This window comes from Micromys minutus (genome assembly GCF_963924665.1).
Source record: "Micromys minutus genome assembly, chromosome: 14".
Lineage (NCBI taxonomy): Eukaryota > Metazoa > Chordata > Mammalia > Rodentia > Muridae > Micromys > Micromys minutus.
In genome coordinates this window covers 28,937,077-28,954,486 of record NC_137983.1, presented here as the reverse complement: position 1 = coordinate 28,954,486, position 17,410 = coordinate 28,937,077, and the positions used below count along the sequence as shown (strand labels likewise).

General features: G+C 41.9%; 1 protein-coding gene across 1 annotated transcript in view; it reads right to left on the bottom strand.

Annotated features, from left to right (window-relative positions):
• Positions 1 to 1,312: 1,312 nt before the first annotated feature.
• Positions 1,313 to 17,410, bottom strand: part of ASAH1 (N-acylsphingosine amidohydrolase 1) — a 30,145-nt gene continuing 14,047 nt past the window's right edge. Inside the window, exons 3-14 of the mRNA XM_080928413.1 lie at positions 15,458 to 15,548; positions 14,609 to 14,695; positions 12,496 to 12,574; positions 10,250 to 10,324; positions 8,548 to 8,593; positions 7,435 to 7,579; positions 6,837 to 6,891; positions 6,653 to 6,734; positions 4,413 to 4,544; positions 4,204 to 4,327; positions 3,750 to 3,806; positions 1,313 to 2,705 (exon numbers count right to left, since the gene is read on the bottom strand). Of these exons, the coding sequence (XP_080784539.1) occupies positions 2,616 to 2,705; positions 3,750 to 3,806; positions 4,204 to 4,327; positions 4,413 to 4,544; positions 6,653 to 6,734; positions 6,837 to 6,891; positions 7,435 to 7,579; positions 8,548 to 8,593; positions 10,250 to 10,324; positions 12,496 to 12,574; positions 14,609 to 14,695; positions 15,458 to 15,548 (1,063 nt within the window). The 3' untranslated portion in view covers positions 1,313 to 2,615. The remainder of the gene's footprint in view (positions 2,706 to 3,749; positions 3,807 to 4,203; positions 4,328 to 4,412; positions 4,545 to 6,652; positions 6,735 to 6,836; positions 6,892 to 7,434; positions 7,580 to 8,547; positions 8,594 to 10,249; positions 10,325 to 12,495; positions 12,575 to 14,608; positions 14,696 to 15,457; positions 15,549 to 17,410) is intronic.

The window sequence follows — 17,410 nt, the reverse complement described above, 5'->3', positions numbered from 1 at the left end:
GTCTTCTTAAGATAACACATTATCAAAAGATTTGAATCTCAAAAGGTTTCTGATCCCTACAGAAGCCAAAGTGTTTTGTGAAGAGCCAGCAGATGGCAAAGCCCAAGTAATGCCACACTCAGCCTGGTGGCTTGGGTCATGGGAACTTGAGCAGAAGCCTCCCTTGGAAGGCCTGCTTGTTGAGCTACTTGTAGTTAGTTGTGAAATACACCGTCATGATAAAAGCTCAAGACTTAGACACCTCTGGCTCAAATCCCAGCTCTGATCCCTCCTGTTAATGTAACTGAGCAACTCAACCTTAACTTTTCAATCCTTGTCAAGTCGGCTTTCAAGCCTAACGGGTTTGTTCAGGAAACAAGCTGCTGCATGGAGCGCTGTTTGTGTTACAAAGCCTGGTACACAGATACGGGGATGAGGTGCCTGGTACCCAGATGAGCTGTATGGATTTTCCTCTGCTTATGTGTATGTATGTGCACTGCATGAGTGCCTGGTACTTCTGGTGAAAGCCAGAAGAGGGTGATGGATCCCCTAACACTGGAGTTACAGACAGTTGTAAGCTACTGTTTGGGTACTGAGTCATAATCCTGGGTCCTCTGCAAGAGCAAAAATAGTGCTCTTAATAACTAAGGCATCTCTCCAGCCCTCTTATTTATCTATTTATTCATTTATGTGTGGGTATTAGGGATTGAGCCTAGAACCTGATGAGTATCTGGTTAAGTGTGGGACTGACTCCATTTCATATACTCCTAAACCCAGTTTGATGGCTCATGCCTGAATATCAGCACTCTAGAAACTGAGGCAGGAGGATCACAAGTTTGAGGCCAGCCAAGGTTTCAAAACAAAAACAAAATATTAAGCAGGTAACTTATTTTCTATGCTCTGGATCTTAATCTGAGTCTTAATATTCCTGACAATTTAGCAGGGGAAATGACTGTCAACATTTTGGCTCCCATTTTGCTGGTCATCACTTTTTATTCTATGTAGTTGTATATAAGCACCTGTATAAATAATCTTGGACTACACACACTGAATACATACTGCTTCACCTCTAGACAATGTGAGTTATTCCAAGTCATTGACTTACTGCTTAAGTAAGCCATCTGTACCAATCAGAATGTCAGATGCTGTCAAGGCCTACTGCCTATCATCAAATGGATCTACCTCATTTCATTCTTCAGAGAGGGTCAAGATTGGAAGCTTAAAAAAAAATTTTTTTTAATTTATTGAATCATTCTACCTTTATTGTTTTGGTTTTTGAAGACTATCCCATGTATCCCAGACTGACCTTGAATTTCCGATTCTTCTGACACCTTAAATTGAGATTTTAGTCATGTGCCACCTGGCCCACCTTAGTATCTTAATACAAAACCTCTTATGAATTTCTGTTCCTTCTCTAAAACAATCTTGGTGATGCTGGCACTGCAGAAGCAGCTATGTGCAGTCTCGAGGGGTGGGGGGAGCTGCCTCTGCATACCTGCAAACTGGCTTGACACTACTGGGTTAAGAGGTAAGTATTAGTCATGGCAGATTGTGACCATTTAAGTCACATGTGTAGTAACCTACTTGCATAACCCTTGTTGTTTAATCTAGATATGATGTTCAGCTTGTATCTCTTGATAATAACCCCCCACCCTCAAAGCAACACAGGCACACACCCCGTCAGCATGCACAAATGCTGACATGGCTGACAGTGACTGTTTATTGAGCATCATGACACAACTGAGACTGTCCAAAATGAAATGGGTACAGTCTGCCACCTGCCACAGAATACATTTCACTGCCGATTGTGAACGTTAGGAAGATGAGCAAGTTCAGTTCTCATAAATACACTGATTTCTGAAAAATATTGTTAATATGTTGTATGAAAATCTAAAAAAATATGATTAGAAGGAAAAAAACATTACATTGATTATACATATAAGAATTTAAAATAACGAGTTTGTGCTAAGTTCTTGAACTCAAGTTTTTGAAGCTAGAAACTTCCTGGGGTTACTGGCAGGCAGAATAGGAAAAAGAGAACACTTATTCTTGAAAACAATACTGTTATAATGGTTATTTTATACTCCTCCAAAACACTGTTTCCAGAGTTGGGTCTATCGATTGTCCATTAAAATACGTATCAAATGTCCGTCTGAGGAGCTCCAGCCAAGCATAATGACAGTATACTGCTTGTGAATAACTGCAAAGGTGAATGACATGCTGGCTCTAAGAGAACCAGGACAAAAGGGAAACTACTAGTGTACAGAAAAACATAAATATGTAGATAAAAAAGAAAAGGTGGATGGCTCTTACATTAATCACACAGGGCACTGGATTAAACACCATCAGAGAACCCTGATAGGTTCCATAGAGGTCACGGTTACCACTTCCCTAATGTCAGAGTGAAATGAACTGGCAATTTCAACATGGCGTTCCTGAAAGAATTTACCTGAAGTTGAAGTGAGGATGATGATCAGAACAAGCAAACAACAAAACAGTCTGCAAACAACAGAGACATGAGAACACTCATGACTGAAGACAAGAGGCCTTGAGTCTTCGCCTATGGAAGGAGACCAGGAACGCCGGAGGACACAGCTTCAGGTCCCAGTATGTCCTACGCGCTGGCTGATGTGTGCTCACCAGCCTATACAAGGGTCTGGGCAATCTCGAAGGTGACTTTCAAACTGATCTTTGGTAACATCCATCAAGGTTGTGAATACAGTCAGCTGAAAAAGAAGTCATTTTCATTTTAAAGATATTTTCAAGTCTAAGACTTTCTTGTACATACTAGTGTTTGTGCCCCCAAAGAATCTGCTTTATAATGATATTTAATAGCTATCAGTGAACACTACAAGATTCATTTAACTCTCTCCAGTGTGTGGCAGTCATGCAAAAGCCCGAGGACACACTGGACCAGAACAATTTGGCTTTGGCTATGCTTATCCTCAGCCCCAATGCCTGCTCATGCAGGCCCGCCACGCAGCCACATGGAAATATTGGGCTAAACAGAAACGGTAGCTTGACTGAGGTCAGTCAAGGAGGGCGGTCCCTGGTTAGCTGCAAATGCTAAAGGGAAGAGGACTTTGTTCTAGAAGGCAGAGGCAATGCAGCCTGTTTATTTTAGGAAGAGCAAAGAAAATGGGCAAGGCAAGGACACTGTATCCAGCAGTGATCTCTGTTCAAAGAATGACTATACTAAGTGTGCTGATTAGGTTTCTCACAGTTCAGGGAAACATAAAAGGACATGATAAAGTTACAGAGATGCCCCATCCTGATAAGGGCTCTACCTGGAAACGAACCTGCCAGTCTGTCTGCCTAGTCAAGCTTTAGGTATTATTAACAATATAGTGTATCATTTGTGATACACAGAGAAAAGATAAACTAGACTCCGTCCAACGCCTTGCAAGCAAAGCTGAAAGGACACGGACAGCATTGCCTCCTAACTATGGCGTGGATTCAGGCTCTCGGAATCATTCTTTAAGAAGCAGACCTTAGAGCTGGGAGGGATGATACCTGTCTGCAACCCCAGCACTCACAAGGCTAAGGCAGACGACTACATGTCTGGGGCCAGCCTGGGCTAAAAAGTGAGTTCAAGGCTTGACTTTGGGATATAGAGACTCTGTCTCAAAACATGAGTTGATGAATAAACTAAGAAATCTCTGAAGTTGGACATAACTAATATGCTCAAAATGATCTAAGGTAAGAGAAAGACAAAACATACGCAAATTCTTTTCTGAAAGCTGTGCATGTGTTTGGGTGTATATAAATACCTTGTTGAGGACAGGTTTGGTTGATAGAACATCATAGATGGTAGCAAATGAGAGATTCTACGATACAAAAACAATTGTGTTCAGTGAGTTAAATACAGACGGTTGGTACCATTTACACATACAATTAGGTCATTAAAAACAAACAGTTTTCAGTCCTCCAAAGCCATCTCCCTTCGAGTCTCTGCTGGAAACAAAGTTACAGTTCTAATGTGTCATTTCTTCTCTCTCCTCTGGCTTTGAAATTATTTAACTTTAAGGAATGGTGCCTGACATTAGTGTAAGGAAGGAAAATTGCAGCAAAAATTTGCTGCTTAAGTTTGACAGCCAAAGTCCATAAGGTGTGTCAAGAGATAGTAATAGGTTTGCAAATTCCTCAAGGTCAAATAAAAACACCAGAACTAAGATAACCCTCAACGGGAACAGAGTCTTTCTGTATATGACAATGCGAATGTACCTTCTGTGTCGTGTGATTTAGACACGTCTTTGCAGGTGTTCTGCGGTCATCAAGAAACAAGGTGTTTTTCCAGCGGTCATAATTCGTTTGGACCACATACCATCTGCCATGCTTAGGGTCAAGTCTAGATGAAAAGAGATTCCCTCTTAGCTTTCACATTTGCCGGGGCTCTGGTTTCATACTTGTTTTGCCTTATCAAATATACTTACTCATAGACATCCAAAGCCTCTTTTCTTTCTCGTGTAATCACACAGCCCTCTCCAGACTGGTTGCCTCCCAGGATAAAATATGCTGGGGCCATTATCTTGGTCTTGGTCAGTGTGTTCTTGGCTTCTTCATAACTATATAGAAACATTTTTCAAAGTAAGCATTTTTATTTGAGTGCTGTGTTTTAGTTGTAGGGATCTGAGGTCCTTTATGGAGTTATTTAGCTAAATGTGGACAGACACACACACACACACACACACACACACACACACACACATACACACACACACACACAAAGCAGACCAACAGATAAAAGTTTTCTGAATGTGCAACGACCAAATATTAGTTCTAAATCACATCACAGTGTGACCTAAATCTGAGGCATTTCTGGGGATGCTCCCCTAAGTTGCATATGCAGCCTCCCTGCAGCTTTGGTTCTGAATGTGCATGTCGCTCTGCTCTGGCCAACACTTTAGCTCACACTCGGGACAACAGCTGGAATAAAATGTGCGATTATGAATTACTATACCTCCTGGGTTTTCTGCTCATATGTAAACAACGGCTTAATTATGAAAACAAACCCTTTTAATGATTTCCTGCCGATATTCAATTGTAAGTGTAAAACTAGTTCATCCTTGGGTTGAACTCCATTAGAGGTTTTAAAAATACTACCATGTGTATGTGTGTGCCTGTGTGTATGTATGTGGACGTATGTAGCACCCATGGAAGAAGGCACAGGCCCATGGCACTAGGGTTACAGTGGCTGTAAACTGCCATATGGGTGGTGGGACCTTTACAAGAACGAGTTTTCCTAACCACTGAGCCATCACTACAGCCTAAGTTTTAAAACTTACTGTTTGAGTGGCTGGTAGGTTAATAAAACACATGAAGTAAAATTTGGCTACAGATTATGACAGAACTTTCAAAATGGCATTGTGAACACTGACAACTCTGAAGAAGGAAGATACTCCACATACGGTAACAAACATTTAGTCGGGACTTAATTCTTATTATAAAATACAAGGTATATCCATGTCATTAGCATGCACATTTGCCTTTGTCTTTAATGGATGCTAAAATACTATGTATACCAAAGAACTGTTTTAAAGTACATTTATTTACAGTAACTATTGGATATATTACAATAAATCTCATATGTTTACATATTTTACACACCTATATACATGGAGACAAAGCATTTTTAGATTAAAAAGGAGCTTTGTGGGAAAGGCTGAGGAAGCAGCTAAGAAACATGTTAAAGATGGGTATTGAGCCGCACCTCTAGGAGGACCAATGGTCTGTACAAGGGAATTGTAGGATGACCCCTAATCTGAAGGAGATCTCAAGAGTCATGCTCTAGCTTTTCTGCCCATGCATTTTATTCAACAACAAAAGAAAGGGAAATATAATTGCAGTGCGGGGGATGGCTGGGGCAGCAGCTCAGTTGGCAGAACACTTGCCTAGCGTGCACAGACTCTGGGCTCCCTTGACAGCACCACAGAAATTATGGTGGCGTGTCTGTTAATCCCAGCACTCGGAAAGTAGAGGCCAAAGGATCAGTAGTTCAGCGTCATTGGCTACGTAGTGAGTTTGAGACCAGGTGAGAATAAATTATATCCTGCCTCAAGAAAACAACACAAGTACACACATACACACAAAACACAAGACTGGAGAGCTGTTTTTGGAACTTGGGGAGCAGTAACCTTAAAAACGAGCACTGTTAAGAACTGGAGTGGGTAATCAAGGAAGACAACCGGCTTATAGTCCCTGGCATGTATTAAAAAATAAGATTGATGCTCATTTAGTCCGAGTCATGTGGATATAACACGTGCTGAAGACAATCCGGTATTGATGGGCACAGCGACAACCTGCAACTTCTGCGTTGTTCTGTACTACAATTTATAATGCTTTTCTGACAAGGAAATGTATTACCATCTATATACAGATTTTACTGAATAGCATTTCTGATGCATATGGTATAATTTTTTTTGGAAGAAATCTTTTGGATGTCTGTCCAGGTGTTGACATCTCTAATACTTCTAAATAGTTAAATTCATTGCTTTGGTAAGACAGCACAGAGCACACAGAAGATAGGAATAATTCCATGTAAATGTCAAAGAATTAGCAAAGAAGTTCACAACAGTTCCTCGATTAATGTGAAACTGGGGTTTGACAAATAGTTTTATATTTTAATGAGTTATATAACAGAAATATTTGATTAGAAAGCAACAAATCACCTTACCTTGTACTATTTTCCAAAACTGATCTAGTGATAAACCCTACCCATTGGGCATTTTTCTTTCCGAACATCCACTCTAGGATACCTGGAAGAGAGGAAATGCAGACAGTGTAAGTGGCCTGAGGAGGCTGAGTTACCGCCCTCCCTCACAAAGACTGGGATCCCCATTTCCAGACCTTCTACTCACCCAGATAACCGCCATTTATACTGAAACGCTCGTTTAGGGTAAGACTAAACAGTCCCTGAGGAAAAGATGAAACAATGCGTCAGAATGTCACTGCGCTCTGAAAGGCCCATCTCTGTTCCAGGACAGTGTAGTGTATACAATGGCCTGAACTGTCTTCCGGGGAATGGGATATGAGTTAGGAAATTAATGGCCACACATTTTGTAAAGGAAATGAAGAGCAAAAAGTCATAAGCTGATGGGGACTCGCCTGGCTGAACAAGAGCCCCAAGCCTGACACCCACTTTTGCTTAGAGACCTTGAGAGCCGGTCACAGGCTTTTTATCTTCGAATGAGCACAGGCCTTTTTGTGCCGTGGCATCTCATAGTTCCAAAGGCAATAAGGACAAGGGAATAACGTGGTGCTTCAAACTCTGTCACTACGTAGCCCTGGCTGGTCTGGACATCATTGTGTAGACCAGACTGGCCTTGGACTCACCGACATCTGCTTCCAAAGTTAGGACTGAAGAAGCCTTCACGTCTACCCTCACATTCTTTTTATGTTCTCATTTTCTTAGACTCACACAAAACTGCTTATAGAGTTACATAACATATTTCTTACTGGTTTGAAGCCTGTCAACATGCCCACATATCCAGCGAAACTTGTAGCCTTGAAGACAGTCTTATTGTTTCTTTGGAAGTCCAAATTCACGGTCAGAGGCTTTAATTCTTCGGTGACAACCCAAGTGTTATTGTTTATGTTCCACCTAAAAAACACACGTGACATCAAAGGCAGAGACGGAGGTCACCCAACTTCATGTACTTGCTGAGCATTTGTCAGTGAGTCTTGGTATGGAATCTAAAATGGCTACAAACTTATAATCCTCCTGCCTCAACTTTCCAAGGGCTGGAGTTGCAGGCCTGAGATACTGTCTTGTTATAGGTGCATTTTCTACTTGGTCACTGAGGATCAACCTTAAGAAAGCCCTCAGGAGTGTGCAGTGGTTTGGGTTTGAAATGTTACAGGCCCAGTCCTCAGTGCTCTGATGCTCAGAGGTAAGACTTTAGAAAGTGATCAGATTAATCCACGGATGGGTCAATAAGATGAGAGATTATTTGGAGACAATGACAGTGTAGGAGGTGGGTCCCTCGGAGGCTGCATTGTCTTTGCTGCACTCCTCACTTGATGAGGTGAGCAGCCTGCTCTGATACCTGCTCTAACCAACACGATGCTCTGAGACCTTATTAGCCTTAGAAACAGAAGAGCCAGTTGGCCATGGACTGAAACCTACAAATTGTAAGCCAGAATAAACTGTTCTTCATCCAAATCAGGGTGGCTCTGTCCTTTCTCCAGGGGGCAAAACTTGATGTTCAGAAGAGCTGATTAACTCTGGTCATATAAATAGTGAGACCTAGATTCAAATTGAGTTCGTTAATTAAAAAGCCATCATTTTCTCATAGAGGCTCAAGATGATAGACTTCTCTAAAGCAGCAAGTGACAATAAACACCTGTGCCCTTCGAGCACGGCCAGAATTTCTGTTCGGTGGGTGTGACTTCTGAAATACTCCTCCTAAGTGACTGAGAAGTGTACTTGGTGTGCCTGCCTCTCGAGCATTAAAGAATCTGTCACCTTCACTCACGTCCTCTGCTCGTGAGGGGCCCTTCCTTTTCATCAGGGTAATTCAATAGTCTGTGCTTCTTACGTAGTCAAAGTATGTCAAGTTGCTTACTTACCCAAGAAATATTCCAAAATCCATGTTTCTCCCATGTAGTAAATGACCTATTAAGAAGACAGAGACATGCATTCACAGTTAAGATAAAATATAATGGGTTCTTAACATAGACAGACACAAGCGGATGTGAATATTTGCACTCACAATGGTTTTACCAAGCAACGTATAATAATTAAGAAGCCTGGCAGCCAGAAAAGCCTTAACCAGTTCAAATTGGTATTACTATCACCCGTTAGCTATCACAGTATGTAAAGCTGCGGTTAGAGGATTCTAGATAAGGTCAGATATGGAGACATCAGTGGTTATTCTTAGACAAGTCCAAAGCAATTCTACCAGGATATAACCTTATAACACAACTTACCCAGTTTCTTGAGTCCCACTTATAGAGGGACATTTCAAATACTAGGTGTAAGTCAATTGTCAGGGTAAATAAAGGGCAAGTCACCTTGTGCCGTGTGTCTTGGTGTCCAGCCAGGAAAATATAGGAAAGTGAAGCTCTCAAACACAGCACATCCTAGCTGGGAGATTATGAGACAGTGATTGTTCTGAGTCTCCAGAAAAACATTAATCACTGCCTGTGGTGGCTTGACTAAGAATGGCCTTCCCAAGCCCACATATTTGGATGCTTAGTCATCAGGGAGTGGCACTATTTGAGGAGTATTAGGTGTGGCCTTAATGGAGGAAGTGTGTCACTGGGGATGGACTTTGAGTTTTCAAAAAGCCCACACCAGGCCCAGGTTCTCAATCTCTCTGCCTCCCCGACTTGGAGATCCGTATGGGAAGCTCTCAGCTATTTCTCCAGCACCATTCCTGCCTGCTGCCCAGCATGATGTTAATAACGGACAGAGCCTCTTGGAAACAAGTCCCGATTAAATATTGACTTTTATAAGAGCTACTTCGTCAGGGCCTCTTCACAGCAATACAATAGTGACCAAGACACTGCCTCTGCACAGGTCAGAAGTGACCCTTGTGAGGACTTGTACTGTTATACAGGTGCGGATAACGGGCTATGCAGAAAATACGAGTGTTTCTGTGGGGTTGGAGTGATGGACGGCTGGGTGGTTGAGAGTACGTGCTGCTCTTGGTGACAGCACAAGTTCAGTTCCCAGCACCCGCATGGCAGTTTAAACTGTCTGTAACTGCAGCTGTGAGGGGTCAGACGCCCTCTGCAGCTTCCTGGACTGTCAGACATGCAGGTGGTACACATACAACACATTTAAGCAGACACTCATACACCTAAAATGATGCTTTTTAAAAACAATGTTTCTAGTCTAGAGCACTTCTTCCACATTTTCTACGTCTCATCTGAAGTTTTTTTTTTTTTTTTTTTTTTTTTTTTTTTTTTTAAGATTTATTTATTTATTATATTTAGCTGTCTCTAGACACACCAGAAGAGGGCATCAGATCTCATTATAGATGGTTGTGAGCCACCATGTGGGTGCTGGGATTTGAACTCAGGACCTCTGGAAGAGCAAGCAGGCAGTGCTCTTAACCAGTGAGCCATCTCTCCAGCCCTCATTTTAAGTTTAATAAGCATTGTGGTAGTCTTAAAATAAGGCTAATTATCAATGCCCTTATAAGAATTTCCCAGGATACACTAAACGATATATAACGGACACACAATTGACACAACAAGCCTATAGGTCAGCAGGTGCTCTAACTGACTCTAGAAAACACACTGTATGGAGTGCTCTGCAGGTTACCTTTCTCATCTTCAGTTATGATCGACGTACACATGGTGAACAATTCATAGAAAATGTTGAATGAAATAATCTCGCCTGTGGAAGAAAAACAGGGACGTGTTTTGCTAATGTTATAAGGAAAATGCCATTTACCTTTTGATCTAAAGGTGCGTACCATGCTTTTCTCTGTCTTGTTAAATGCTAACATCCTATGCTTTGTATGCATTTTACCTCAGCCTAGTTTATTTTCAGTTTATTTATGTTTTGATGAATCTCATTCTTATCATGAACTATTCAACTATTTTTCTCTAGAGTTGTTTATATATTTGATAATTACTTGTGATAGTTCTTTATATAATAAGACTTTCTTCTTATGTAGATGTAAATATGCCAAGTATATATTTCCAGTATGTTATCTTTTAGAATTGTTTTTCAATTACATTTGCTGTTGTTTTTTGTTTGTTTGCTTTGTTCTTTTTGAGACAGGGTTTCTCTGTGTAGCCCTGGCTGCCCTGGAACTTACTCTGTAGACCAGGCTAGCCTCAAACTCAGATCTGCTTACTCTGCCTCCCGAATGCTGGGACTAAAGGTGTGTGCCACCCCTACGCAGCAGCTAGAATATCTTTGTGTGTATTTAAATGTGCATTTATTAATGTGTGCACATGCATGTGTATGTATGTGTCACTGTAAGTGTAAGTTCGACATGGTGCACACGTGGTGGGTGAGAAGAAAAATGTGGATCCCAGGAATCCAGAACTCAGGTTGTAGGGCTTATCAACAAACCCCTTCACTTGTTGATCCATCTTGCTGTTCCTTAAAAGAAATATTTAACGAAGCCAAACAAACAAAAAACAAAAGTACTAGCCAACTCTGCTGAGAAACATCAGGAAATTTCGATCAGTTCTCCTGTGAAAAGCATAGCTGGTTACATAAAATGCTGACTCCATTGCTTTGATTGGTTTTAGGTTAGTGAGCAAAACCTTTTCCAATAAATGACACAAACTGAAAAACTGAAAGTAAAAACTTGCAAGAGCTGAGCAAGGCCCAGAATCCCACTACCCCTAGAGCAGAAGCAGGTCCCTGAAACTGAGGCCAACCTGACTACATAGCAGTGACTTAAAAAGGGGGAGGTGGGACCAATGAAATAGAAATTAATAGCCCCCAAATTCATTACCTAAGAATAATTTGATGAATGATATATAATAAATTAGAATATATGATTTCATATACTATAGAGTATATTATATTTAGATATATAATAATATAGAATAATTTAATGAATGATATATAAGATCCTTTCTCCAAGAATTTAAAAAGAATGCCTTTGAGAGATCAATACTTCAGCAAAGGCTGACACTAGACTATATTCATGATATTGTAATTTCATCCAAAACATTGGCTGTCATGGTGGCAGGGCTGATTCTAACGCACACGGGAATGCGGACGGCCAGCAGGGCCCGGAGGATGCTAAGGCGCAGAGGAGCTCTGCTGACGTGTACTGAAAAGCCTCAGTTACTCAGACTGACGCTGACAAAGATAATGACCCGGCAGAGGGTTCACTACGATACACGGAGGCAAAGAGAATCAATCTTGGCAAATGCCTTACCAACTAGAAATATATGATGAAACCTGGACCAGTGTTCTGCCCTTTCCCCACATCGAGGGATAGAGAAAAAGGCAAATTGAAAAAACGGCAGTAACTCACCAGGAAATGTAGTGTCAATGTGGGAAAATGTAATTTCTCATGCTAGGCTGTCAACAATTCTGCCATGCTAGGAAATTGCCTTGAATTTTACAAGGCCGAGCACATTGCTAGCTACCCTGTGACTCAAAAGTTCAGTTCAAGAGAAATTAGTGTCCATTTCCATTAAAGATATGGGTGCAAGAATGCATGCACATACATCAGTAACGACCCCACTGTTAATGAGCAAAGTCTTAAAACCAACCATAGAGTCAGGAACCTGGAATGACAGGGTTAAGGTACCGAAATTCAAACACTCCCTTTTATTTTCAACATGGTGGAGGCGGAAGTGGGCTTCTGTGGAGGCAGCACTGTCTGTGAATGGGCAGAGGAGGCGTTTTGGAGGACTGGAATTTTCTTCACCTTTTATGAGTGAGACGTACATGCATGAGCACACGTGTAAGCCTTCAAGGAGCGGTTTATATTTAGGGCTTGTGCATTTCACTGTATGTGGTGCGTCCAACTTCAACACAATTGTGTCACAGGGTTTTATCAAACATTTTAAGCACTGCAAGGTGACCTTTACCTAGAGGAATCCCAGTGACATCTGCAATGCCCCTCATTTCCTCTCCAAAAGGGCCAGGAAGGCTGCCAATCAGACCAGGCTGAAAAGAAAGAAACCAGTGATCACTGAACTTAAACACACGCTTTGCAATCTGGTTCTGACTAAACTCTTTTAGGTGTGAGTTATTTTTAAATCATATACATCTTATGCTTCTAAACGATTCTATGTAATGCTTGGGGTTGGACTCCTACAGAACCTGTGATTCTTAGATTTCATTTTCCTCCTGATCTCTGGCCCAGTCCCCAGAGATAAGGGGACCGGAGTCACTGTACCTGCATGACTTAAGGTGACCCACTATCTAGATCAGCATAATCAGCTAAGTGTTGCTTCTTTACTCTTTAGCAACTGGTGACACTCAGCAACAAACACACAGCATTCCACTGTTTCCCAGAACCGACTGTCACTGTTAGGGGCTGGTTCTAAGTTGCACAGTTCTGTTCAATGAGCGAACAACACGCTAGCAAATTCAACCTCAATACGCACAAATACGGAGAGCAGTTACCTTCTCCTGCTGAGACCGTAACTTTTACGGTCTACTTTTAGAAGGTTTAAGAGTCCTTCTACTTTATTTGCTTACTTATTTTGTGAATGGGTATGTGCACACACATGTTGTAGGACATGTGGGAGGTCAGAGGACAAATTGCAGGTGTTGCTTTGCTCTTTCCACTATGAAGGTCCTGGAGATGGATCTCAGGTCATCTGGCTTGGCACTGAGCTATCTCCCTGCTCCACTGTCCTGTTTTCAGCATCTGTGTAAAGTAAGGTGACCTCACTAAGCATGCCATCTGTCCCCCTGTGAATTCAAAGCAGTGGGAGTGAAAATGTCCCAGCCAATTTAACAACTACGACTTAAGTGGCAAATGTGAAACATGACACTTTGCAGAGAAATAACGATTATTACTAAATACTATCCTTCCAGACAAGGAAACGGAGGCTGCACAGTGGCATAACCGAAGCATCCTTAAAACGCAGCGATTTCAAGGCCATCAAAACCTGTGCGCATAGATCCTGAAACCATGGCTGCTGGAGGCCCGGCTGCCTCCCTACTGACATTCAGAATAGAGGAGGGCTTAGGTACCGGACACTTGGGGACTCACTTCCCTCTAGTTCCTTTTATTCTGGGTGAATCTGCTACGTTTAACACATTTGATGACTTTGGTAAAGATAAGCATGACCCAGCAGACTTGCTGGTTAGCAAGTGTCACAGGGAGGAGGACCTGGTTTGCCTGTCCAGTCTCTGGGACAAGGGTTTTCCACCAGGGCAGTTCAGTCCTGGGGGAGATGGCATGGACTTTTGGTGGTTACAATGGAAGGAGGAAGGAGGAAGCAGTGAGTAGAGGTCAGACTGGAAGCCAAGAAAGTATTCATTCCCGAAGGCATCAGCTCCTGCATGTGCTCTGGAGCCTCTGGCCTCTCCATGACCTGCACCTGCAGCAGAATCTGACAGATGATGAGGACACCTCGGGAGGTTTGGGGCCAGTCCCTGGATGCTTCATCAGCACCACCTACTTAACAGGCATTGAGAAATGCAGTCTTCCTGCGGGACTGGGGGTGGGGGTCAGGGAAGGAAATGATTTGGTGATTGCTTAGCTATAAGAAACACTCAACACAGCTGAATTCCAAGGGTCACAGACACCTATGGACTGACTCCATAGAATACACAGTTAGGCCGAACATGTCATTTTCCTTTTATTTAGAGAAACTTCACTTGAGTTAGGTTGAGACCTAAACTTTTTCCTTCTCATGCTGGGACCAAGTCTGGGGCTGCTGACATACTTATGATGGTGCGCTAGCATTGAGCTGTGCTCTCAAAGGGAAAGAAACAGGCTTTCAGCAGTGTGCGTGTATACCTAACCATAAGAGCTCAAAATTTCATGCTCCTGATGAATCTGTATTTACCATTGCTTTGAGGACCTGGTAGACCCAGGTAGGCCCTGTGGTTGCTGCTCCAATCTCTCTCCACCTAAGCACATTAAAAAAAAAAAAAAAAAAAAAAAAAAAAAAAAAAAAAACTCTCCATGTCTGTGTGTTAATATATGTGTCCTTAGAATTAATTGAAGAAAATATTTCTTACCAACTTCTGGTCCACCATCTGCGTTATTTTTCCACTTGGCACAAATGCATTCACTAGATTTGTTATGGAATTCACTAAAATCCTCAACTGAAAAATAAATAAAACACAAAAAAAATACATGAAGTACTAAGATTTAAGATTCATATTGCTGTCATAAAAACAATGTAGACATGACATTTAAGATATGTAACAAAACAGTACAGTTTGAAAGTATTTTCAATGAGTATACAAACTCAGTTTTCTCTTTAATGTAGCATTGATTCCCAATCATTCAGATGAAGTTAGTACAAAAGGGAGGAAGGAGGAAGATTCAAGAGGCAAATTCTACTCCCCGAGATTACAGATTTACAGGGAAATGACCTATTTCCCTCTATCTACTATATGCAGTAGAAGAGAATTGAACATATATACCTTTAAATGTTTAGTAGTAACTTTGCAGATTACTTATTTTTACTTTATCTGTATGAGTGTGTATTCACACACACAAATACACACACCATGTGCGCTCCTCATGCCAAACAAGGCCAAGAGGGCATCAAAGTCCACTGAACTGGAGTGACAGACAGGTGACTGCGAGCTACGTTATGGAGCTGTCAACTGATCCTCGGTACCCTCAAGTACTCTCCATGACAGCCCATCTTTCTACCTCATTTAGTAGTGTTTTTGAGACAGGGTTTCACTATAGCTGAGGCCAGGCTGGTCCCTGAACTCCTAACATTCATCCTGCCAGTTTTCCACGTGCTTGGATTATGAGTGTGGGCTTCCATGTGCAACTTGTAAAGCAGTCTTTAAAGAGAAGAATTACATTTCATAAAGTCAGAACAAGAAGAGTTAACACTTATAACGTACCATTGGTGCCTTGTGGGCCAGTAATTCATGCCATCTTTTGTAGGGTGGTAAGTCAAGATTTATGGTGTACCACGGAACTGGTCCTCTATAGCTGCAATGAGAGGGCACCATCTTGAAATGCAGAAGTGACTTTTAGGAGGAGGGTTATAGAGCTGAAAGGATGGACTAGACACATAGTCATGGCAACAGGATAGAAGTTGGCTACTCAAAGCAAAATCTGCAAAGAAATTAGAATGTACACCCAGTGCTTCAGCCCTCTTTTGCACATGCAGTTTGAGACAGATTCAGAAATCACAGAATAGAATTCTACATTCTGAGCCTGCCATAAGAATCTTAGTATTCAGGGTCCTGGGCTACATTGTGAGACCCTGACTCAAAGAAAAAGAAAATCATACAAATAAACAATTATACTTACTGGGTCTGGAAGGTTAATATGAGTTTGTGGTATGTGAGTCAATTGTGACTCAGGGGCTACAGCTTTAAATACTGCTGACAGAAATACCTACTTTGATTTTTTTCTTAAATATCTGTAACAATTTAGTTTAGGCCCAGGACACTAGACTGTCTAGATACTACGACACTTGAGTACTTGGTTTTCTAGTCTGGAATGCTTTGTCAGTCTAACACCATTGCCAAATTGTTCTCTTGTTATGGCTTCAGTCAGAGTGATAACAATACAGGCTTCCTATGATGCCCTCTGATTCTCCAAGGCAAACTCATCTTTCCCAGTACCCTTGTGCACTCTTACCTGTCTGTTCTGTCAAGTTCCCACCCACACACTTAGCAGACTCTGCTATTGGGGACATAGCCATGTCCAGCCATTATTAATGGGTGGCCGTATTCCCGCTGGAAAAACTCTACAGTTGCTTCTGCTGCTACAGCAACTTCATTTTCTGGGCCATTTTGGGAGCAGAGGTTGAGACAAGGTCTCATGTAGCCCAGGTTGACCGTCATCTTACTATGCTATGTAGTCAAGGATGATGCTGAAGTCAGGGACCTCAATCCTCCTTGCTCCAACCAAGCACTGGGATCACAGGCATGTGGCACCTCAGTAGCACTTCTCTCATATGTTTAAACAAACTGGAATAGGTTCCAGGGCTGTGGCGTTCAACGATTTATTAGATTAAAGGCTAAATCTAAAAGCATCCACCACCTGAGCCATTTATTACTTTGAGAAAGTACAGGGTAGATACTGATGTGTGTCGCAGTGCTACCTGGCTCTGAGGAGATCTAACCTTTACTGAAAGCCAGGGGCGGGTTATTTCCCGAGTCCTTTACTGGGACACTCTGTATACTTCACTGCTGTGATATGTGCCTCTTTAAATAATGTCGGCGAGTTTCGGATCCAGGTGTATGTGTATGGTTTTGTGAAACTGTTAGCCAGGACCCATTCATGTCATGATTTAGACTCGGAGAGAAATGCACTCAATCTTGGAACTATACATTTAAACAAAACTACAATGAATGAATTTCATCGTTCTTCTCATGGTCCTCAGTTCCTTAGAAGTTGATACCTACATGAAGACTGTAGTCTTTGGGGTGGGGGACCTTTTCATTATAGCAATTCTCCTTCCTCTAAAGTAATCATATTTCTCATGCAAAACTGTGTCCCATAGTTTAGTAACCTGGTACTGCTTATGGACCAGTGGAACCATCCCGATCATTCCTCCAAGTGGGCATTTGGATACCCATGCCTGGTTGCAGTAATGGAGTGTTCCATTCTTGGGACCACTTGTGCTGGTGGCTGGTGCTTTACCTATGAATTCCAACCAGCCCCTCCCATCTCAGTATCTAACAGAACCATTGCATCCCAAGCACTTTCCATAAACTTCAGTCTTCTTCAGTTGAGTGTTGAACAGGCCCAATCATTTGATGGAGGAAGTAGAAGAAAGAGCATTATCAGAGAGGATCAAGCTTTCGTGGAACTAGAAAGACAGGAAACCCTGATAATCA